Below are 23,661 nucleotides of genomic sequence, written 5' to 3'. Positions count from 1 at the left end.
ATTGGATCATAATCTCTTCCAGAGAGGCAGCATATGCAGAACCCCTGCCCCAGAGCACAGTGCTTATCACAAAGAGTAGATGATAAATACTGGCTGTGAGTGAGAAACAAGATGATCCAAGTAAAATGCTTGGCATGGTGCAAATGTATAAATATTAGCTATTATTGTTTGTTGAATAAATGAACAGTAGGTAGGGCACAGATAGGTCCTTTTTTGTTTCAATATTTATATTTTTCTTCTTGTATATTTTTCTTTCTTATTTCATGTTAGTCACCTAGACACAAATTTTTACTTTTTTAAGCTTAATTTATTCAAGGGTGGAGACCAGTATGAGAGGGTGATAGTCCTCCCATTTTACATCAGTATCAGGTAGTAACTTTGAAGTAACAGTAGACGCAGTCTTAAGTTTTTCTCTTATTGATGCTTTCAGGCCGCAGTTCTGTTTGTACAACAGTTTTTCAGCATTATGAAGAAACTTTTTATAATCCTAAGTTTAGCATGTTCTTTGCATCATTTTCATATCTTTTTAGTTTTTTGTTTATTTTTTGGTAGTGTGACTAGAATTTTTCTAGTGAATATTTAACCCGATCCTTACTGTGCCAGTGTAATTTTTGCTGAAGCTTAAATTCATGTTTTGTAAATGGAATCCATTTTGTTACATCTAAAATTAAAAATTTGCCATGTTTTTGAATTATCCTAATTGAGTAATTTCTTAGTATGAATACTTGTTTTTCTTTACTGCTTATAGGATCCAAGAGTAGAATTCGCTAATTTTTAGTGGGAGGGTGGGGAAAGGTTTAATGAGGCTTTTGGTATCCTTAAATTTCCATTTGTCTTATGATTTCAGCATATGTGCTGATCTTAATCTTTTAATCCTCTTTGATAGGATTGAAGATCAAAGGCTGTTTCATAATATTCTGGTGTAGCACTGTGAAGTCTTCAAACCCTTTGTATAAATAATCTTGAATGACCACATTCCATTACAGAATGCCTTTGATAATTATGTGATTTATTTAGTGAACTACAAATTTCTTTAATATAATTATTAATAGTTCAAAGTGGATAGGTTAAACAAAATACTCACTATTGACCCCCCACCCCAACACACATTCTGCCTGTCTTGCCCAATACATTTCATCTTTTTGAGGTGCCCCTCTGGCACCTTAGACTAAATACATTGAAAATGAATTCATTTTCTTTCCACTTTGCAGGCCCTATAAGTAGCACCACAAAGCAACCATTTGGCTATTTAGCTATTGTCTGGCGGTTTTCATGTTACAATGGCAGTTTAATAGCCATGACAGAAATGATACGGCCTGCAAAGCCTAAAATATTTGCTGTTTGACCCTTTACAGAAAAAGTTCGCCTACCCCTGTTCTAAAGCACTCAGAAAAACACTAAAGAGTTTTAGTGCCAAAAGATACCTTAAAGACTAAAAATGGAAAACAAAACCTGTTTTGAAGGGAAGGAATTTTTAATGGCTGATGTTAATGTTAACTTTTAGATTTACCTGCTACTGAAGGTGATGCGCCCAATGTAGGATTTGGAAAAATCTTCCCTAAACCTAATTTGAACATCACAGAAGAGATTAAAGAGGACTGTGATGAAATGCCATCAGAATGTATTTCTAGAAGGGAGTTGGAAAAAGGCAGAATTTCTAGAGAAGGTAATTTCATGAAATAAACCAGTGCTTATTCCATTTCTCTGATGCGTCAGAAACAACAAATCTCTTCATGTTCTTTACCTTAATTAAGGCGTATTTATGAAAACCTCTTTCCAGTTAATGTTTTTAATCACTGCTTTTGGTTTTAATACCCATGTTATGTAGGGAGGAAAGTGTCTCTTGATATAGTGTTTTCAGTCTGTCTATGATTGGAAAAAAATATTTTTGGTTTCATTCCTAAAACTTTTTATACAACATTTTAAAAAAAATCAAGTGGCCCGTGGTCTGGAGTTTTGTATTCCAAATACAGTGGATATATCATTACAATCCTGGGTTTAAGAGGCATGCAAAGCAGTTGTTTAAAAAAAAAAAAGTTTCAATTATTTGGTAATTAAAAGTCTTTGTTTAAAGATTTTATATCCTAATATGATAGTTTTTTTTACTTCTAAAGAATTTTTCCTGTTTTAGTACATTTTAGGAAATTATTTAGGGTTTTTAGATTGACATGTAACATAATGTTTCCCATAATGGAAATAAACATCCAACTAGCATTTTTGCATAGAACATCTGTTGTCTGGAACTGATTATTGATACTAGGAGTAGTGTTAGAGGCATTCAGAAGCCACAGTTTGTATGAAATACTTGATTAGGTTTGAATAATTCATTCTTCCGCTTGACTATGTTGGTGCCTGGTGGTTTGGGAAATTGACTTTAGGCAAGACAATGATACAAATGATTGATAACATTTTTATTTGCTTCAGTCTTTTTAATAAGGTAACTTCATCGTAAAGGAGCTTCAATAGTAGATACTTTATTGGACAAATTTTATTTATTCTCGATGGCATGACATTTTTAAGCTTAATTCAGATTTTTCAAGAGTATTTTTATTAATAACATTGCTAATTAATGGTTATGGTTTTGACATCTCATAATGCTTGTTCTGTCTATTTAACACTTGTATTTGAAGGTTGTTATAGTTTTTCTTTGAGAAAATTAATGAAAATATCCTAATGTATGTCCTCCTTTTGTTTTGCTTTTAAATAAGAAATGGAAACACTTTCAGTTTTCAGAAGTTACGAACCTGGTGAACCAAACTGTAGAATTTATGTAAAGAATTTAGCTAAACATGTTCAAGAAAAGGTAAATTGAAATTCATAAATTGACTTTATTATTTTACTTTTTTTTTTTTTTTTTTTTACCTGAACCTTCTTACTTGTCTTTTTCTTACTAAATTCTAGGACCTTAAATTTATTTTTGGGAGATATGTTGACTTTTCATCAGAAACACAACGGATAATGTAAGTGGAAGTCATATTCTCAAATTATGTTTGGTTTTATCTGTTACAAATTAGCCCTTTTTTAAATCCCTGCACTTTCCCTTTAGCGATAAAAATTACAAAAGGAGGGGTGCCTGGGTGGCTCAGTCGTTAAGCATCTGCCTTCAGCTCAGGGTGTGATCCTGGAATCCTGGGATCGCGCCCTGCATCAGACTCCCTGCTCCACTGGGAGCCTGCTTCTTCCTCTCCCACTCCCCCTGCTTGTGTTCCCTCTCTCGCTGGCTGTCTTTCACTGTCAAATAAATAAATAAAAAATCTTTAAAAAAAAACTATAAGAGGAAATTTATCTGTTGCATAATTTTTAGATGTCTAAAGCAGTAGTCAGAATTCTTCATAAATGGGCAGATAGTAAACATTTTGTATTTTTATTTTATTACAGGCCATACAGTGTCTGTTGGAGTGACTCAGTTTTATCTTTGTAGCATGAAAGCAGGAATAAACAATACACACACTAATATTTATGCTGAGTTCCAGTAAAACTTTATTTATACAAACAGCATAAATTCCAGCCTTAATCTCCAGCTCTAAACCAGTGGCTCTCAAACTTTAACCTGCATAAGAATCACCTGAAGAGCTTAGTAAAACCGTTTCCTGGGTCCATCTAGTTTGAACCTATGAATTTGTATTTCTAAAAAAGTTCATGGATGATGCCAAAGCTGCTGGTCCAAAGACTACACTTTGAAAACTACAGTGTTAATAACTCATTCAGGAATATATATAGCAGTCTGGCAAAATTTTTCAGATCCTTAACCTTGGCAGTAACTTCCTTTCTTTAAATTAAACTGCATTAAACAAGGCTCCCAATTTTGCGAGAGCAAAAGAAAGGGATATGATTTGTAAATGATATAAAAACTAATAGAATTAGAATTTCATTCTTTAAAATGCCATAATTAGTTAGCTCCAAAGTATATAAGACCCTTGGCCATATAAGTTAGAAGTAGGGAAAAGTAGAAAAGGTAAAGAGATAGACTTTGAGTGGGGGTAAAATGGAGGAGTAACTGTAACTAAGTTTTATTTTAATCTTTTAAAGTCTTATCTGGCCTATTTATACTCATTAGTGGCAGATTTCTTTTCAGTATACCAAAAGTTTCTTTTGCTACACATGCAAAATGCTGGTCCTTTCTCTTGTTGCTGCCTTTGAATCATGATTATAAGAAACAGAAAAAAAATATATGTATGAAATGTTTCGTGTACATAAATATTTATGGACATCCATTTCCTCTATTCTTAGTATTGCTGCAATTAGAATTTGAGGGGGAAGAATATGGAGAAAACTATATACATCAAAATGATAAACTAATAATTGTCTTCCGTGGGACTAGTTGTATGACTTAAAAAAAACCACTGCATTTTTTAACACTCTGTATACACTATTGCAATTGTAGGAAGTACTTTAGTTGTAAATTATGGTCTGGTTTTTCTGATTTTTGAATATCGTTTTCCCAAAAATGTTGAAAAATAAATATGGAATAATAGAACATTACACTTGGAATAAAATCTGGTTTATGTTTCTTCTCTAATTTTAGCTATCTTTATACTTTGAAAAAGTCACTCATTCTCTGTAGATGTCACCTGTAAAATGATGAATTTGACTAGATGATCTATAAGGTCATTTCCTACTTTGAAGTTCTGTGTCACTTTCTGTGGTTCCTCTCAGCCTTTCTATTGGTTAGATAGTTGGTTTTTGTCACTTGAGTAGATGGTACTGAGTTGGTTGTATGAAATTTTTTAGACATAGAGATATGAAATAAAAATTTAAGTTTGCTTTTATAGTTTCTAGTATTATAATTTTTAAATTATATAAATACACTTACCATAGCTTTAGAAGGATAGATATAAGCTCATTATCAAACTTACTTAGAATCAACAGTATACAAAACATAATTTTAGAAAGTCTGAGTAATGTTCTAATCAGACAGTATAGTTTTTACTCTGATATAGCAAACACATTTTTTATTCCCCTGATCAAAACTGTTTGCTTTCTTCAAATCAAAACCTCTTTTTCGTCCTTGACTTCTAGGTTTGATATACGTTTGATGAAAGAAGGTCGCATGAAAGGACAAGCTTTCATTGGACTTCCAAATGAAAAAGCAGCAGCAAAAGCCTTAAAGGAAGCTAATGGATATGTTCTTTTTGGAAAACCTATGGTGGTTGTATCCTTTAAATAATCCATTCAAAAGACAATTTTTTTTTTTTTTTTTTTTTTTTTGTAGAAGGGTATACTTGAAACTTTTTTTTTTTTTTTTTTAAGATTTTATTTATTTATTTGAGACAGAGCACAGACAGAACCAGGGCAGGGACAGAGGGAGAGGGAGAAGCAGGCTCTCTGCTGAGCAGGGAGCCCCATGCAGAGCTTGATTCCAGGACCCTGGGATCATGATGTAAGCCGAAGGCAGATACTTACTGAGCCACCCAGGCACCCCTTGAAACTAATTTTTAAGTTATCCTTTAGAAATCTCAACAACTGGCATTCTAGCTTGAGATACTCAGTTATGAACATACTTAGCTGAGTCACATGGGTGTTTAGATTTTTATTGAAAAATAAAGGAACCTCAGTAGCATGAGGTAATTAAGATTTAGCCATGTCTAAACATTTCATTTATACAGTTCAGGAGTACATTTTTAGGTTAAACCTGAAATATTACAGTATCTACAAATACACTTGGAGTCATTAAAAAAATATGATTCATTATAGTTTTACTCTTTTATATTTTATTATAGTATAATTCATATTTCTGTTTGAAAATTTTAACAACCAAACTATATCATTGATTAAAACATTCTGCTTTTAGTAGTTAATGCATTTTGCAAACCAGAAATTGGTGGGATAGGTGGAGTGAAGATCCAGGTATAAAAAATAATGTTTATAAAGAAAAGGTAAATTTTTTACTTTTGCAAACCATGGGCAGCAGATAGAAGGCACGCAAAAAGAAAAAAAAAATTGACAGATGGCTGAGAGTAGGAAGACAACTATAAGAGATAATGTAGGGTAGGAGTACAGTTTTTAAAATTTAAGAAGTTCTTAATTATTTAGAGAAGACTACTGTCCTGTTTGTGTAAGAAACCTTAATTTTTAAATATTAGCAATTTGCTCGATCTGCTAGACCAAAACAAGATTCTAAAGAAGGAAAAAGGAAGTGTTAAAAATTAAAGAAGGTAAGTGTGGATATAACATAATAAAAGAACAAGACTTTCTTGAGATAAAGAAAGTATAAAATCCTGCTAGAGTGATAATTCAGGTATCTCCTAAGGTTTTTAAAGGATAATTGATCAGTTGATCCATCTAGCCATCCATATCTCTATCACTCTGTGTGCGTCACTGTCTTTGCAGTTAATTGCCAATAAATTTCAAAATTATAGCTACAGAATAAAGCCCATCTGTATGTAAAATTAAGTTTGGACAATGAATTTATGAGGGAAGTATGTCTTTGTCTTAAAACTTTTTCAACCTACAGGAAAGCACTGGTTCTTAAACTTTAACATGTATTACAGTCACCTGAACAGCTGATAAAACAGTTAGCTAAGCTTCCGTTCACCCTCACCTAGAGTTTCTGATTCAGTAGGTCTGGAGTAGGAGCCTTGTGTAGTCAACCATGCCAATTTTCCTGTGCTGAGACTGGGAAAGTGTCCACCAAGCCAAGATAAATTGGTCACTCTTAATGGGGCCTGTGAATTTGCATTACTGATGACACATGTCACAGTACTATTTACATATTTTTTGTGGAATGAAATGTTTTGCCTTTCAAACAAGTAATTTTAATGCATACTTCAGTAATTTAATGATTAAAAATGATAGAATTAACCATTTTAAACTTCAGAGTTTGTGTTATATTGTTTGATTTAAGAAACTTGAGTGGAAATATATTCTTTTTTGTTTTATTTTAAATCTTTCTGCCTTTATGTTTGGAATAAGATGAAGTAACTCAGTCAACTTTACTGGTGTTAAGCTGAAAAAATCATATAACTAAATAAGGGAAATTTTTGCTTAATGTTTATTCCTTTTGCGAAATGCCTTGAATATTTGAATTTTCTGAAGTATCTATACTAATGTAGTCAAAATTTTTACAAATACCTTAGTGGAACAGTTAAAAAGTAACAATTTTCAGTGTGTGTTTAAAAAATCATTTATTTATAAATCTAATGTGAAAACTGAGAAAAAAAATTAAACTGCATTCTGCTGTTCTTCTTTAGAAGCACTCCTGCGTAAATACTGCTGTATTACTGTCATACAAAGTGTATCCTTTCTTGTTGTATCCTTTTTGGGGCAGTGTTTTCTGTTTTTCCTAGAAATGTTTTGTCCCTCTCCTACCCATTGATTCAGATGAAGCAATAATTTTTTATGATTTATTCAAATGAGATATTTCTAAAATAATCAATGTTGATTGGACAAATCCCTTACATGTTTTTTAGATCTGTTGCTGAATTTTCTGTGCTGTTCTTGAGGTTATGTAATTTTTCTAGGGAAAGTTAGTGAATCAGGTCAACTTATTTACTTGGAGAATGTATGCATCTGTTTCAACACAGAATTTCGTTTTGTTTCTTATATTTATATATTTCCTAAACCTAGTTCAATAGCATATGCTTTCTGTTTTATGATATATCTGGTTTAGGTGTTCTCTAAAATGTATTGTAAAATTTGTTTGGGGAAAGCATTTTTTGCGATTAAAGAAATATATATATTGAAAATTAAAATAACTGAAATTCCAAGTAAGAGTAGCAGACCTCACATCTGAGGTTTTATTATTCATATTTCCTTTGAGATAGATAGCAAGTAGAAGTATTTTTTTTCCTCTTTTTTTTTCTAAACAAAACAAAAGGAATGAGAAAAGAGGAACAGAGGGAAGAAGACTTAATGTTGACTCAGGGTAGCACATTAAGTGAAAAGAAACAATCTGGTAGGTATATGTAGTAATAGTGGTTTCCAGGCTGGTTGATAACCAGAATTACCCAGAAGGTGGTTCTTAATCTTGGCCACATTTTGGAATTGCCTGGGAAATTTAAAAAAAATCTGATGAAGAAAAAAAAAAAAGCTGAAATGTACTCATGCCTTGGTTTCTCCGCATTTTGATTTAATTGGTCTAGCACACAGCATACATACTGGAATTTTTCAAACCTCCTAATATGTGAGTGAGGTTGAGAACCACTGAGGAAGGATTTTTACATTGAAAGATTCCTGGACTCTCTCCTAAAACTAATAAGTCAGAATTTTTGGGAATGGGACCAAGAATCTAATTTGAAAGGTGTCTTTAGTAGTTCCAAGGGCTGACCAGTTTGGATACTAGTTTCTTAGATTAAAATGGTTAGGTGCTCAATACCAGCCTAGCCATCCACCCTTCTGTAAGTAGGAAAATCAAGAATTGGAGCCTCTACATTTCTTGCAGATCCTTCTATTGCTAGTACTAGGAAAACAATTCAAAATTCTATTAATAATTATTTGTACTCAAAAGTACAAAAAGTTACAGATATTGAAATTGCTATTTTTTGTAGAGACAGAATGTTTTTTTTAATGTTATAAATCAGTTTCTATATAAGCTGTTTATTTAGACAATTAAAAATTTGTAGTACTGACATGATTCACTAATTTTCTAAATATGAATGTGTTAGCTTTTAGTAATTTTAAAACTAATGAACTGTTTTATAATCATAATTATTTTTAATGAACTCTTATGGTGTTTTAGGTTCCTTTTGATTCCATGTCTTCCAACTGCTTTTCAACTTTAAGGAGAAGAAATTGACACCTGGGCTATGGAACTGTGCGTAACAGCTTTTAAAGTATATTTAAAAATTAAATCTATATGCATTTAAATCAGTATATTGGAGATATATTACATGTATTTTAATCATCTTCCTCATATATAATAAATTATTTTCTTTCCAATAAAATAGTATTCTTAATTTTTTTATGTTCAATACATTTGGAAAATGTAATTTGATAATTACATAAAATTTTGAAGGTAATTTTACAATAGTAAATAGAAATTTTCTTTAATGATTACAGATACTGCCCTTTTTTCATTCTTACTTGGATACCAATGCACTTAAACATACTTTTTTTAATAGTAATATTATTTCTTATCTCTTCTAATTATTTTAGGAGTGGTTTTGTTTGTCTGGCTATAAGTTTTGTTGTTTTTTGTTGTTATTCATTTCATTTTTTTAGTAGTGGGAGATTTTCCCAACTTTAGGAAATTTGTATTCTTACCCTGATTTTATTTTGGTGCCCCCAAATCGATGAGATTATCACATAAGGGTGTCAGTGTTTCCAATACAAAAGTATTGGATTATCTTAGTGAAACTGGCTTCAGCTGTGTGTTAATAAGAAAACTTCAATATATTTAATTTGTTCTTACTAATACTGTCTTGTGAGTATATAATAATAACTTCACCAGAATCAATGCCCAAAGACTTGGTCTTTGTTGGAATGCTATTGTGAATCACAGCTTTTTCCTCACAGCATTGTGAAATAAGGAAAATGGGAATTTTAAAGATACGAATTGAAAGTATGGAGAAGTGAAGCCTTGAACATGCTCATTTTTAGATGTCAGGTATATAAAGAATAGGTAGAAACCAAATGAAGAAAATATCTCAGGTAGGACGGGGCAGTAAAATGTAGCAGATCTGTTCTTGACAGATCTCTCCTTGACAAACTGATCTGATGAATGGAAGAAATGAGAGGAGGTATTAAAGAGAGTGGTAGAGAGAAATATAATATAGTGCAAATTGAAGACAACTGTGTTAGTCTTGCTTTCAACGGGATAGAGAAATGGGCTGTTAATGCAGGGGGATATAGTATCAAGAAGGTTTGTGATTCTGATTTTGATTGAAGATATAGCAGGTTTGTATGTACTAATCCAGTAGGACTAATCCAGCAGAGGAAAAAACAAATATGGTGCAGGAAGGAGAGGGTTATTGTTAGAGCTACAGATACGGTATACAGAAGAGGTAGTTTTAAAGATGGGCGTGTAAACAGCTCATTAATAGCAAAGGGAGAAAGGATGGATTCTGTAGGTCTAGATATTTGTAGTTTACTAGATATATAGGAGCAGCATGTAAAAGTTGTATTATATTTTTTCAGTGAAATAGGAAGCAAGGTCACAGAGGGAAAGAGTACTGGGTCGAGGAAAGAAAAGAAGGTGTAAAATAGACACTTAGGAAAGTGGCAGAGTGAATAGATTCTTAGAAGGATGGCTAGACAGTACTTAAAGTGGTCAGTTGAAGTCTGTTAATTTAAGTGAGACTAATCAAATGATTTTGTGTTTTTCTCCAGTTACATTTAGCCTTGGTGCTATCACTGAGTAGACAAGAGTTGAATTTAATCAGAGTTGGAATTCTCCTAGATGAATACAGCAAAATGGGAGAAAGGAAAAGGTGTTGGTATATTCAAGGGAATGATTATAAAGAAAAGACATTGAGATCTGGGTGAAGAGCAAAGTGAGAAAATGGAAGTTGAGAAACAATGGAAAAATGGTATGATCAATTATAGATTGCATTATTTACTAGAGGTAGGAAGTAGAAATTTGGGAGGTTGAAATAAGAGAATAAGTGACAAACTGACAAAGGCAGAGAGAATACAATAATTAGTGACTGTAAGTTCTAGGATGTGAACATGATAGTTGAGTGAAAACAGGGTCATGGAAAGAGATGAATGAAAGAAATTGAGAAACTTGAGTATTAAAAGACCATCTAAGTGGATTTTGAAATTATTAAGAATTATGACAGGAATAATGAGCCAAGATCTAAGTAAAATTATTCCTTAGAACATGTAATTCTGTTAGATATGCAAAAAGCAATATTTTAAAAAATCAATTTATAGAACTCTTGAGTCACGTCTTTCTACAGTGACAGGAAATTCAGCCTAATTTACTGAAACTTAGTGTATTACTGTGGTTTTATAGGTGTAGATTCTGACATCAGATCTTGTTTCTAAGCTGTAATTGCTTTATGGCCTTGGGCGGGTCCTATCAGTTTCCATGGAGATAATGAATACTTATCATAGGGTTGTTGTAAAGATGATTTGATGAATATAAAATAGTTAAAACAAGTCGTGTGTGTGTGTGTGTGTGTGTGTGTGTGTGTGTAGTCAAGTTCTCAATAAATATTAGCTCTTGTAGTAGTGGTTGTCGTGGTTCTCAACTCAACACCAATTCCGGGTGATATAAAGATTTTGATGTCTTAGACAAGACTTCAGTCATCTTTCTACCGTGATGAGCACTTCTATTGCTTCTAAGGGAGCAAAAACTGCCTCGATTATTCAAGGTTCTTCTAGCTGGTCTGAGAATTAAATTGACATGAAACATAATTCATAATTTCTTAACAGCCTTAAGTTAGCTTTAATACTGAATATTTTCCCAGTTCACATGAACTTGAAATTCATGTGGATTGAGTTTTTTTTTTATTGAGAATTTTTATGAGTACAAAACTTACATAAGTGCTTAATTTTCTTTAAGCCAATCAAGTAGAGCTCTTTTACAAATTAAGTTTAGCAATTCTAACTGGAGGTAGAAGATGCCATATATCCACAATAGAGACATAACTGACAGATGCAGAAACCTTACCATTATTAATATTTGAAGAGAAAAGGGGCAAGAAAACCCTTTTGCAGTTTGTATTTAAAAAGACCTACTTCTTGGGGCGCCTGGGTGGCACAGCGGTTAAAGCGTCTGCCTTCGGCTCAGGGCGTGATCCTGGAGTTCCGGGATCGAGCCCCACATCAGGCTCCTCTGCTATGAGCCTGCTTCTTCCTCTCCCACTCCCCCTGCTTGTGTTCCCTCTCTCACTGGCTGTCTCTATCTCTGTCAAATAAATAAATAAAATCTTTAAAAAAAAAAAAAAAAAAAAAAAAAAGACCTACTTCTTTTTTCCCTTTACTCGGGCAGTTGTGGGCTGTGTTTACACTTCAGAGATAGAAGATTTATAACTTTAAAGGACAGAGAAAGAAATGTAAGGTTTTTGTTTTTGTTTTTTTTCCCCAAAGAATTGCAGGGTAATTGCTATTTAAAATTTACCTCCCTTTTCTTAAGTATAGGACAATTCTGTTTCAGTATCCTGATTTTTTTATAATACCTATGAGCATTTTGAGAAGAATAGGTGAGGTTTTGAGATTGGTAGAGATGGGGGGGCTGCTTCTAGAATTGCATTTCTTGTTTTGTAGAGATTTGCCAGGCAAAGTTTTTGCTAATTCCCAGAAAGAACTGAATTACAACCTGAATATCAAGAGATTGATCAGCCTTTTTAACTAAACTTGCCCCTTTAGATCAGGGAGATTTCCAGCTAAAGTGGGAATCAGAAGATTTATATCTTTTGGGGCTCCTGGGTGGCACAGCGGTTAAGCGTCTGCCTTCGGCTCAGGGCGTGATCCCGGCATTCCAGGATCGAGCCCCACATCGGGCTCCTCAGCTGGGAGCCTGCTTCTTCCTCTCCCACTCCCCCTGCTTGTGTTCCCTCTCTCTCTGGCTGTCTCTATCTCTGTCGAATAAAATAAAATCTTTAAAAAAAAAAAAAAGGATTTATATCTTTGGAAAATGAAGTATAAATCATTTAACAAAAGTCTTTGCATTCAATCTTGGCTTCTGTTAGCCCCTGAATATCAGCCTTCTGTTCATTTGTAGGAGGGCCAGGAAGAATTATGGTCATCTGTTTCTTTTTTAGTGGGGAGGATGTGAATGGCTACTAATCTTTCCAATTTCTCTTTAAATTTGGCGGGATCTTCTGAAAGTGAAGGTAAAATCAGGCTTCATAATTTATAAGATTTGCTGCTATCCAAGGGACATGAAAATTTTTTTCCTCCTTGGTTTGGCGGGGTGGGGGGGCATCCAGGTTACATCTGCAAAGGACATGGCATAAGAATGCCTAAAGCTGGCAGAGCCTGACTGTAGAGCTTTAGAAAGTAGGAGTTGTGAGAAATAGCAAAGTGAGCCCTATCACTTGTCTTCAGTGCTTCTGTTAAATTCACTTCATGGGTTTTAGCATTTATATGAGTAACCTATATACTTTGACTCTAGAGTTTAGGCTGCAGTGCTCTCTGTAAATCTTATAAGGAAGGGTTAGTTAAAACAGGCAGATGGAGCTGGTTTTTAAGAAGGGGAATTTACCTTGGATGTGGACTTCAATTTTTGTCTTAAGTGTAACTTCTGTTCTTTCACCTTGTATAAGGATTTTTTTTTCCTTTGAAATGTAGCCAATTTAAAAGATTTTTTGTCCGATCGTTGATGAGTAGGCTCTTACTAATTTTAATAGCAACTCAAACCAATAGGCCTTTTTTTGGAAGGACCCAGAGACACTTTCTAGGCATAGACCATGGATCCAAGAGGCATCCCTGGAGAGGGCATAGATGATACAGTCCCCATGATCCAAAAGTTTACTCCCAAAAATAGTCTAATAACGCAAACGCCTTTGTTACACAGGCAGTAAGGATGCTCTAGTGAAAACAGTGTCTTTGATCGCCCCCAGAAACCTGAAATGCCTCCAGTCACAGACCTACTAATCTGTGATACCAGTGCTACTGGAATGGGGCATTTCAGCAATAACAAGCAACAAAGGTTAAGAGCACAAAAGCCCCTTATGGGCTGGGACTTCTTATGACTTAACCTTTCTGAGGGTTGTCATGGCTAGACAGAGAGTGCTGTTAGCAACTTTATGTCTCAGAACCGCACTCTTATTTGGCTTCCAAGGTGTAACCCAGTAAGTACATTGTCTGTGTGGTAGAGACCAGCAAGAATAGAGTAAGTCCTCAAGACAAAAGGAAAAAACCTTATGCAGATTTTATGTGTGGGACCCACAGCAAAGTTTGTTGAAACATGGGCCAGTCTGATGAGAACTGTGAATGTTCAAACAGTCTATAATGTTAGTCTGAATAGCAGGCTTATAAAGGCTTATGCTGGTATTTCCCTATAGTAATTCCCTTGTATAACAACACAAAAGACAAAATAATGACCATCTCTGGGAGGAAATGGGTTAAAAAAATGAAGAGTACTCTACTGAATTTATCAGAGATGCTGAGCCCATGGAACTGTTTCCAAAAATATTTTCTCCTGCTAATCTAAATTTAGAAAGAAAAAGGACTCTCACCACTCTTGCTCCATCAGATCTTGCAGACAGATTCCAAGAGGCTGACATGGTAAGAAATCTTACCTTTGCAGCTGTTTGTCAGATGTCCCAGAATTTCTCAGGTACAGCAGGATGTACGATATTTAGCCAGTTAAAGTTTATCTTGCCAACTAGCCAACTGTTGGGAAGGAAAAAAATTTCCTTCAAGATTCTTCTGACTAGTCTAAGAATTAAATTGACATGAGACAGATTAATAGTAGGAAAAAACAAATTATAATTAAATGTACATGGAAGCCTAATAATAGCATTAAGTCTCAAAGAAATGTCCAAGTTCTATGCTTTTATACATTTTAGGCAGATGTTGCCAGGTGAACTGCAGAGACCCTGAGTCCTGGCTCCTCAACCCAGCCCATCCTGACGGAGTCATCAAAAGTTCTCTGTCTTTTCTTGAGAAAAATTCAAGGAGACACTCAAAACACAGTGGATAAGTGACACAAGCGAAAAATTTTATTAAAGTGAACAGTACACTCTAGAGATAGGGCAAGTGAGCTCAAGAGAGGGCTACATACCCTGAAGGTTGTGTTTCTATCTTTTATTGACAGTTAACTAGAGGGTGGAATATTTCTTACTCGGGGCAGGAAACAGGGTTTTGTAGTTTTTCTTCCTAATTTGGTCAGGGGTTTCCTGTCAATGCATCCATCATGTTGGGCCTGTCTGGTTTGATCAGGTTTCTTGTGGAATAGGATAGGCCTCTGACTTCCCCAGTAGCTGGCCATAACTTCCTTCTTGCTGGCCTTCATGTATTTTGTTAGAACCTAACTGCCTACTTCAACACAAAGAGACATTGTCAAGAGAAAGAAAACTTAGGTTTTGAAGCTTTAAATACTAAAGGATTCTAAACAGAATTTGGGCTCTGGTTGTAAATTACTAAAAGTATCAAGGCTTGTTTATACAACTTTCTTACCTTTGAATTCCCTGTCTTCTGATAAGGATATCTTAGGGAGAGTGCCTTTCACGTGGGAGTTTTATTTCCTGCTTTCTGGAGACAAGGTGGGAAGGGGAAGAACATTCTTAGTAATCACTATGCCAGAGTGGCACTTTGGGACTGCCTATCCTTGGCCCCCACACTTCCTTGCCATAGTTGGACCATGAGACTTTGACAACTGTAAGAACATCGGTGTCTAGGAATTAACCTATTCGTGGATACCCCACAACCATTCCACTCTATTTCATAAATTGAGCGTATGACCCAAATAGGTCCAGTTAGAAAGATTTCCAGTTCTTGTACACATTTCTTTTTTTTTTTTTTTTTTAACTAGATAGAACTATGCCTAGATCTGCTAACCATTATCCTGATGATTTTCAGTTAGTTTTTAGAAAAATTCATCATGGAGAAGTACTAATAATTTAAACCTGTAGCAAAAGCCCTAATAGCTAGTGTATCATGGAATTTTTTAGTTACTTTAAATGAAATAAACTTGAAATAAGTACTTTTTCCTTTTGTTGGAGGGATTTGTCACTCTTAGAGACCAACTATGGGTCATCTATGTCACCCTTAAAATATAAGGAGTGAAGTTTCATATAAACCACGTGAAGTGAGAGTTTAAAGAACTTGTTCTCCAAAGGAAAAGCATAGAGCTGTGAAATCAAGAGAGAAAGTAGGTACTATACAGCCAAAAAATGTTTTACTACAGTGTATAATATATAAAACTCATATTTCCACATGGTGGTTTTCCACTTATGCCTTCTCCAAGGGCTGGGAATAGAATGAGGCAAGTGAGGCAAATATGGTGTAAAATTTAAGGAGTCACTCAGAATAATGCAAGTGCTCTTCATCCCAACCTAGTATGGCTCTGCCTCCTACTATTAGTAACATGAATAGAATCAGCATAATCCTGATAAGGTAAATTAAACAAAAGGCAGTAACATTCAAGTTGCTGCTTTGATGATTTGGAAAGTATTTGCTATGCAAATGAGACTCTTTTAAAATCTGTATCAAGAGATATCAAGGCTTTTAAAAGAAGTAAGGGAAAATATTAATCATCTAAAATTCAAAAGGCAGTGTACTGAGTGCTTATAGCAATTTGATCTTAACCATTCTATGAGAAGAGAGCACTTCCCATTATGAGTAATGGAAGAGGGTTTTTTTTTTTAACTTTAGCTGTAAGTTAATGAGATACTTTTATTATATCTATAACTTATTAATGCATATAAAACAAAAAATATTGACCTTAGTATGATTGTTTAGGAGAGATGAGAGCCAACCACATGTGTTAGGCACTTAAGAGAACTGATGATCTCAGGAGGAATAGTGTCTCACTCCAAGAACTTAAGCTACTATATATCCTACGCTGACATTTCCTGAAAGCAAACTGTTGTAGAGGTATAGTATTCATGTAAAGGCCAGTAAGGTAATCTAAAATAAACAGTTCAAACTCACTAAATTTTGAAAAAAACAAAACTGGGAAAGGAAGACCCTCTACCCAACAAGCATAAGCTTTAATACCTTGGGGGTAAAGCTAGGGGATCAAACAACACTTTAGAACATCTTTGATTAAAGGGGTTATATCCATTAAAAACTGCATCAGCTGACAATGAGAAGGGGTATTTGAGTACATAAGAAGAATTTTTTTTTCAAATTATGATAAAGCACTGATATACCAGGATATTTGAAAATCTTAAGAAAGTCTGAGTAAGAGATTAATTTATTGTATGAAACTTCTCAGAGCTTAGAAAAAGATACACAAGATACCATTAAAATTATTTATGGAGACAGTTATTATCTTGCTGTGTAAGAAAAGGAAGGGAAAGATTGAGGTTTGAGTTGGGCAGTTCTGTATATATTGTATATTTCTTTTAAAAAGTTATTTGAGGAATATTTGGTAAAATGTCACCATCTGTTAAATCTGGATCTTGGGACATGGGGCCTTTTATTTTTGTTTTGTTTTGTTTTTTGTTTTACATTTTTCTGTATGACATATATCACAATTTGAATGAAAATAAAATAGTGGAACACTTCTAATCCAGTGTTTTGCAGCTATGTTTTCATATTGCCCTCCCGAAAGGAACATTTTTAGAGTTTTTTCCACAATTGCTCTACATGAAATTTTACTATCCTAATATACTTTTTGCTTTTGAACTGTATGCATATGTCTTTATGGATACAAATTGGAAGATTTTCTGTCCTTTCCATCCCAAGAACTAAATAACAGTGAACACATTTGATACCATAAAACATTAGCAAGTTCAAAACCTTAACAGATCATATAATGTTCTCTGATCTTAGTTGAACTAAAGTAGGTATCAGTAATAGAAATATTTGAAAAATGTTTAAATTTCTGAGTATTAAATAATATTTCTAAATAACATGGATCAAGACAGAATTCTTAAGGGAAATTAGATAGTATTTGAACTGAATGAAAGTAAAAATTGATCAAAAATTTGTAGAACACACCAAAGGAGTGTTTAAAGGGAATTTGCTTATATTAAAAAAGAAGAAAAATCACAAATTGATGATTCAACTTTCTACTGTAAGGAACTAGAAAAGAGCAAATTAAATGCAGAGGAAGCAGATAAAGGAAATAAAAATAAGCATAAATCAGTGAATTTGTAAGCAGAACAGTAGAAAATATTGTAAACAAAACTAGTCCCTGAAAAGATTGATAATGTTGAAAAAGTTCTAGCCAGATTGCAAAGAAAAAAACACCCCCAAAGTTGTAAGAAAATTTTTGGAATATTTTGAACAAATTTATTTCCATAAATTTACAACTTTGATGAAATGGGTCAATATCATAAAATTGACAAACTACCAAAGCTTGTTCGAGAGGTAGGTAACCCAATCGATCCTGTATCTACTTAATACATTTACTTTGTAGTTAAAAATCTTCCTTTCTTTCTTACAAAGAAAACATAAGGCTTAGGTAACTTCACTGGTGAATTTTGTTAAACATTAAATGAAACCAACTATTCTATATAAGACAACACATCCAAATTCATTTTATGAGTCCTGTACAACCCTGCTGCTAAAACAAGACAAGATACAAAACTATGTATCACTATTTCTTTTGAGAGTAAATGTAAAAATCCTCATCAAAATATTAAGAAGCTGAATCAAGTTATATGTGGAAAATATTTTATAAGTCATGATCAAATGCAGTTTATTTTGGAAAATGCAGGCTAATTGAAAATTTGTGAAATGCAGGGTACATTGAAAATCAAATGTAATCCATATCAGCAGACTAAGGAAAAAAAAGCCATGGTCATCTTAATGAATGAAAGCATTTGATAAAATTAAACATTCCTAATAAAAACTCAATAATATAGGAACAGAGAAGAGCTTCCTTAATCTGATAAATAGTGTTTACAAAACTTACTGCTATCCTTACAGTTAAAAAACTGAATGTTTTCTCCCAAGATTGAGAACAAGATAAAGTGCACACTAATCCCTTCCTTTCAACATCTCCTGACAGTGCAGAAAACAAAAAAGCCATACAAATTGGAAATGAAGAAGTAAAACTGTCCCCATTCAGAGATGGTGTGATTTTTTATGTAGAAAATCCCAAAGAATTAAGTCTCCTGCAACTAATAAGTAAGGTAAGCAAGGTTGCAAGATTAAAAGTCAATAACTGGATATTGAATTTTTTTTCTAAAAATACCATTTGCAATAGTACCAAAACAAATAATAGGTAGAAGTCTACTAAAATGTGGACTGAACTTGACAACCCTTCACCAATTTTGATAATGAAAGGTGAAGATCTAAATGGGAGAGATTTAGACTCATGATTTTTAAGAATATCAACCTTCCAAATTGATTTGTTACTATTAAACAATTCTAGCAGTATATTTTGTTGATATTCCCAAGCTGATTTAAATTTCTTTGGAAAAGCAACAACTAGAATAGCCAGCATAATTTTGAAAGAAAAAAAATAATTGAATGACTTAGATTACCTAATTCTAAGACTTATTACAAAGCTCAGATAATAAAGTTGTATTGGCAAACGTGGACACAGATCATTGGAACAGAAAAGTCCAGGAATAGACCCACACATGTATCATAATTTTTGACAAAGGTCTCAAGGCAACTCCGTTGAGAAAGGTTGATCATTTCAACATATGATGCTAGAATAATTGGACATTCATATGCTAAAAATTGAAAATAAAACCTCAGTACATTGTTCTCACACAAAAAAATTTCTTCAAAAATGAGTCATAGTACTAGGTATAAAGTGTAAAAGTATAGAACTCCTGGAGGAGGGGGGAAACAAGTAGGATAAAGTGCATGACCTTACTTAGACAAGTTCTTACATGAAAATAAAGATAAATATTCCTTCATCAAATAAAAACTTTGTACTTTTCAGAAGATACTACTAAGAAAATGAAAAGGCAAATCTCAGACTGGGAAAAATCTTTGCAAAGTATATATTTCAATTTTATCCAGAATATATAAAGAACTTTCAAAACTCAGAGAAAACAAAAATCCCCCCCCCTCAAAAAAGGACAATAAATTTGAAGATACTTTACCAAAGACTTAGAGATGGCGAATAAGCACTTGAAAAGATGGACATCATTAGCCCTTGGACAAATACAAGACAGCCACAATAATATAGCACTACACATCTATTAGAATGGCTTAAAATGAATTCTGACAGTACCAACACTTGTCAAGAATGGAGCACTACAGCTTTCAAACATTGCTAATTGAAGTACAAAATGTTCCAACTGCTTTGAAAAACAGTTTCAAGAAGTTTGTTATAAAGTGAAATATACAGTTACATGTAAGCTAGCTATCACACTTCTGAATATTTAAGAGGAACAAAAAAGTATGTTCACACGAAGCAACAAAAACTTGTACGTGAAAGGATACTGGGAACATGACAGAGTAGGAACCACCAGGAATCCATCTCCCCACCCAGATAACAATTGTAGAATTTATTTGATGTAACTATTTTGGAACTCTGTAGTCTGTTAATACCTTCCAACTTAACAGGAAAAAGCTTGGACAGTAAATGAAGTTAATTTCATTCAAATTTAGCTCTTAACATAGTAGTAGCTACTCATTGCCCAACCTCAGACTTGTAGCAGGCAACTGCATACGTTCCTGGAGCAGCTTGCACACAGCTAGTGGGAGCCAGGGTAGGCAAAAAGAACTTCACCTCCAAATATTGGGAATCAGGCTGATGGCTAATTTCTGCTTTTGATCACAGAAGTACAAAGAGGTGGGAAGCCATGATTCTATCTCTTTCCGTTATAACCACACATACCCACACTCTGTGAAGTGACTTCCAAGGGTATAAAAGGACTGACATCCCCTTTACTCCCGATTTCTTTTTCTTTTTTCTTTTTCTTTTTTTCCTTTTGGGAGCCAGGCATTAAAGACCAAGGCATTCGTAAACAACTTCATATATAGGAAAAATGAGAAATTGATCACGCATGCCCAGGAAAAGACTCAAGATCTGAGAAGACCTTAGGTTTCATACCTCAGAATGATCCTTTAAGCACAGAGAGCAGAGAACAATCAAACAATAGGGGTGCCTGGGTGGCTCAGTCATTTAATCATCTGACTTGATCTTTGACTTAGGTCATGATCTCAGGGTTGAGAGATAGAGCCCTGTGTCAGTCTCCATGCTGGGGGTGGAGTCTGCTTAGGATTCTTCCTCTCTCTCTGCCCCTCGCCTGCTCATGTACTGGCACAGTGGGCACAGTCTCTTAAAAAAAGAAAAAATGCCAGGGAAAGAAAAAAAAATCTGATTTGCAGAATTAAGATGTTAAAATGTCATTTTCAACAGAAAACCACAAGATATAACAAAAAGTAAAAACAAAACAGGAATGTAGGACCCATTCAAAAGGGAAACAAACTACCTGAAGTAGACCTGATAGCATTTACTAGACAAAGACTTTAAAGCAACTTAGAACGATGCTCAAAACATTAAAGATGTCCAGAAAGCTAAAGAGCAAAAGGAATTCTGGAGCTGAAAAATACAGTAAGTGAAATGAAAACAATCACTACAGGGATTCCAAGGACGATTTGAGTATGCAGAAGAATCAATAAACTTGAAGATAAGACAATGAAAATTATTAAGTCTGAAGAACAGAAGCAAAAATGAAGAAAAGTAAACAGATCTTGAGGGACCTATGGGACACCATCAAGCAGATGTATATACACTGTGTGAGTCCTAAAAGGAGAGAGAAAGGGACAGAGAATATTTGAAAAAATAATGGCTGAAAACTTCCTAAACCTGATGAAAATTATGAATATCAAAATCCAGAAAGCTCAACAAATATCCAGTAAGATGAACTCAAAGACCCACATCAAGACAGCGTAATCAGACTTTCAAAAGACAAAGACAATCTTGAAAACTGTCAGAAAGAAGTGAATTGCACATACAGGGGATACTAAATGAGATTATCAGCCGATTTTTTTCGTCAAAAACTTTGGAGAACCAGAGGGCACTGGGCTGATAGATACAAAGTGCTAAATGGAAAAAACAATAACTGCCAACCAGGAATCCTGTATCTAGCAAAAACATTCTTCAAAAGTGAGGTAGAAATTAAGACAATCCCAAATAAAGTTTGAGAGAGTTTGTTACCATCAGATCTGCTTTGCAAGAAATACTCAAAGGAGTCTTGCATAGTGAACTTAAAGGACACTAGACAGTAATTCAAAGCTGTTTGAATAAATACAGAGTTCAATAAAGAAATATATGGGCAATAATGAAAGTTAATATTTTAATAGTGGTTGATAACTATACCTGTTTTCTACATAATTTAAGAAACTAATACATTTTTTTAAACAATTATTAGTTTATAAGGCAGTATTGTGACTGTGGCTAGTAACTCCACATGTTGTTTTCTACATAATTTGAGACTAATGACATTTAAAATAATTATCAGTTTATGTTTTGGGCTACACAATGTATGAAGATGTCATTTGGGGGACTTCAACAATGAAAAGAAGTGAGGACAGAACTATAAAGGCAGAGTTTTTGTAAGTTAAAAAGTGTTAAAACCTTAGAATTGTTAAATGTAAATCCCATAATAACCACAAATAAAAGAGCTGCAGAATAAACACAGAAGGAAATGAATGAGAAAGTAAAGATGTCACTACAAAAAAATCAACTAAACATTAAGACCATAAGGCAAGAAGTGAGTAACAAAAAAAGCTATCGGGCATATAGAAAAGAGGCAAATTGACATGAGTCCCTCATTTTAAGTAATTAAGTATAAATGAATTTAACTCTTCTGTCAAAACACAATTGGGAGAATGCATAAAGACACCTGATTCGACTATAAGCTGTCTACAAGAAACACACTTCAGATGCAAAGACACAAAGAGATTGAAAGGATGGAAAAAAAATAAAAATAAAGGACGGGAAAAGATATTGCATGCAAATAATAATCAAAAGAGAGCAGGGGTGGCTTTACTGAGGTCAGACAAAAGAGACTTTAAATTGAAAAGATAGCAACAGACAAGGATTTTAATAAAAGTTTGAATAGAGCAAAATAATATGTGAACTATAAATCTATATAAATATATAAATTGTAAACATTTCTTGCCTAATGAATATGAAATGAGTGAAATATGAAGCAAAACTGACAGAATTGAGGGTGAAATAGACAATTTTACAATAATACTTCAAAACTTTAGTACTCCTTTTATGATAATGGATAGAATGAGACAGAAGATAAGGAAATAGAGGACTCACACAATAAACCAGCTACATCTAACATATACAGAACGCTCTACCCAAGAACAGCAGGATACACATTCTTCCCAAGTGTGCATGAAATATTTTCTAGGATAGACCTCATATCAAGCCATAAATTAAGTTTCAGTAGATTTATAGAAACAGGCATACAAAGTATGTTGTCTGACCACAGCAGGATTCAGTTAGAAATCAAGAACAGAAGGAAAGTTGGAAAATTCACTTTACCATTGAAATTAGACAACATTCTTTAACAACCAGTGGGTCAAAAAATAAATCACGTGGGAAATTAGAAAATACTTCGAGACAACTGAAAACCAAACAATGTACTAAAACTATGGGATGCAGCAATAGTAGTGCTAAGGGGAGAATTTTTGTTATAAATCACACTAAAAAACAAAGCTCTCACACCAACAAGCTAACTTTACAATTTAAGGAAGTAGAAAAAGAAAAATCCAAAGCTAGGAGAAGGAGGAAATAATAAAGATTACAGATAAAGGAAATAGAGAATAGAAAAATAATAGAGAAAATCAATGAAACCAAAAGGTGATTGGTTGAAAACATAACAAATTTAATACATTTATAACTGATGTACTAAAAAAGACTCAAATTACTAAAATCATAAGGTGGGTACATTACTACAGAGTCTACAGAAATAAGAATTGTAAGAGTATGATGAACAGTTCTCAAATTGGTAACTAGATGAAATGAATAAATTCCTAGAAATACAAAGTCTACTAAGCCTAAATTACACACAAAAATAGAAATTCTGAGTAGACCTATAATTAGTAGGGAGATTGAATCGGTAATAAAAAATCTGACAATGAAAAGCCCTGGAACTGACAGTTTTACTATTGAGTTCTACCAAACATTTAAGGGAGAAATAATACCAATCCTTCCTAAACGCATCCTAA

The 23,661-nt window shown here is 33.7% G+C and overlaps 2 protein-coding genes across 9 annotated transcripts in view; both read left to right on the top strand.

Moving 5' to 3' along the window:
* Positions 1-17,067, top strand: part of RNPC3 (RNA binding region (RNP1, RRM) containing 3) — a 33,331-nt gene extending 16,264 nt beyond the window's left edge. For 2 of the 4 annotated variants that reach the window (XM_048220254.2, XM_026497498.4), the window contains exons 10-15: positions 1,505-1,666; positions 2,709-2,803; positions 2,902-2,960; positions 5,020-5,152; positions 6,084-6,155; positions 7,191-17,067. In XM_048220254.2, the coding sequence (XP_048076211.1) occupies positions 1,505-1,666; positions 2,709-2,803; positions 2,902-2,960; positions 5,020-5,152; positions 6,084-6,143 (509 nt within the window). In that variant the 3' untranslated portion in view covers positions 6,144-6,155; positions 7,191-17,067. The remainder of the gene's footprint in view (positions 1-1,504; positions 1,667-2,708; positions 2,804-2,901; positions 2,961-5,019; positions 5,153-6,083; positions 6,156-7,190) is intronic. The other 2 variants (XM_026497499.4, XM_048220257.2) reach the window with 2 other exon arrangements.
* Positions 7,817-23,661, top strand: part of LOC125281362 (pancreatic alpha-amylase-like) — a 49,709-nt gene continuing 33,864 nt past the window's right edge. For 2 of the 5 annotated variants that reach the window (XM_057310423.1, XM_057310425.1), the window contains exons 1-2: positions 7,817-7,894; positions 8,678-8,752. In XM_057310423.1, the coding sequence (XP_057166406.1) occupies positions 8,745-8,752 (8 nt within the window). In that variant the 5' untranslated portion in view covers positions 7,817-7,894; positions 8,678-8,744. Of the gene's footprint in view, positions 7,895-8,677; positions 8,753-10,360; positions 10,467-23,661 lie in introns of those variants that run through there. The other 3 variants (XM_057310422.1, XM_057310421.1, XM_057310424.1) reach the window with 3 other exon arrangements.

Source organism: Ursus arctos, unplaced genomic scaffold, assembly GCF_023065955.2.
Source record: "Ursus arctos isolate Adak ecotype North America unplaced genomic scaffold, UrsArc2.0 scaffold_12, whole genome shotgun sequence".
Classification (NCBI taxonomy): Eukaryota; Metazoa; Chordata; class Mammalia; order Carnivora; family Ursidae; genus Ursus; species Ursus arctos.
The sequence above is the reverse complement of the archived record's forward strand: the minus strand, read 5'-3'. Positions and strand labels throughout refer to the sequence as shown.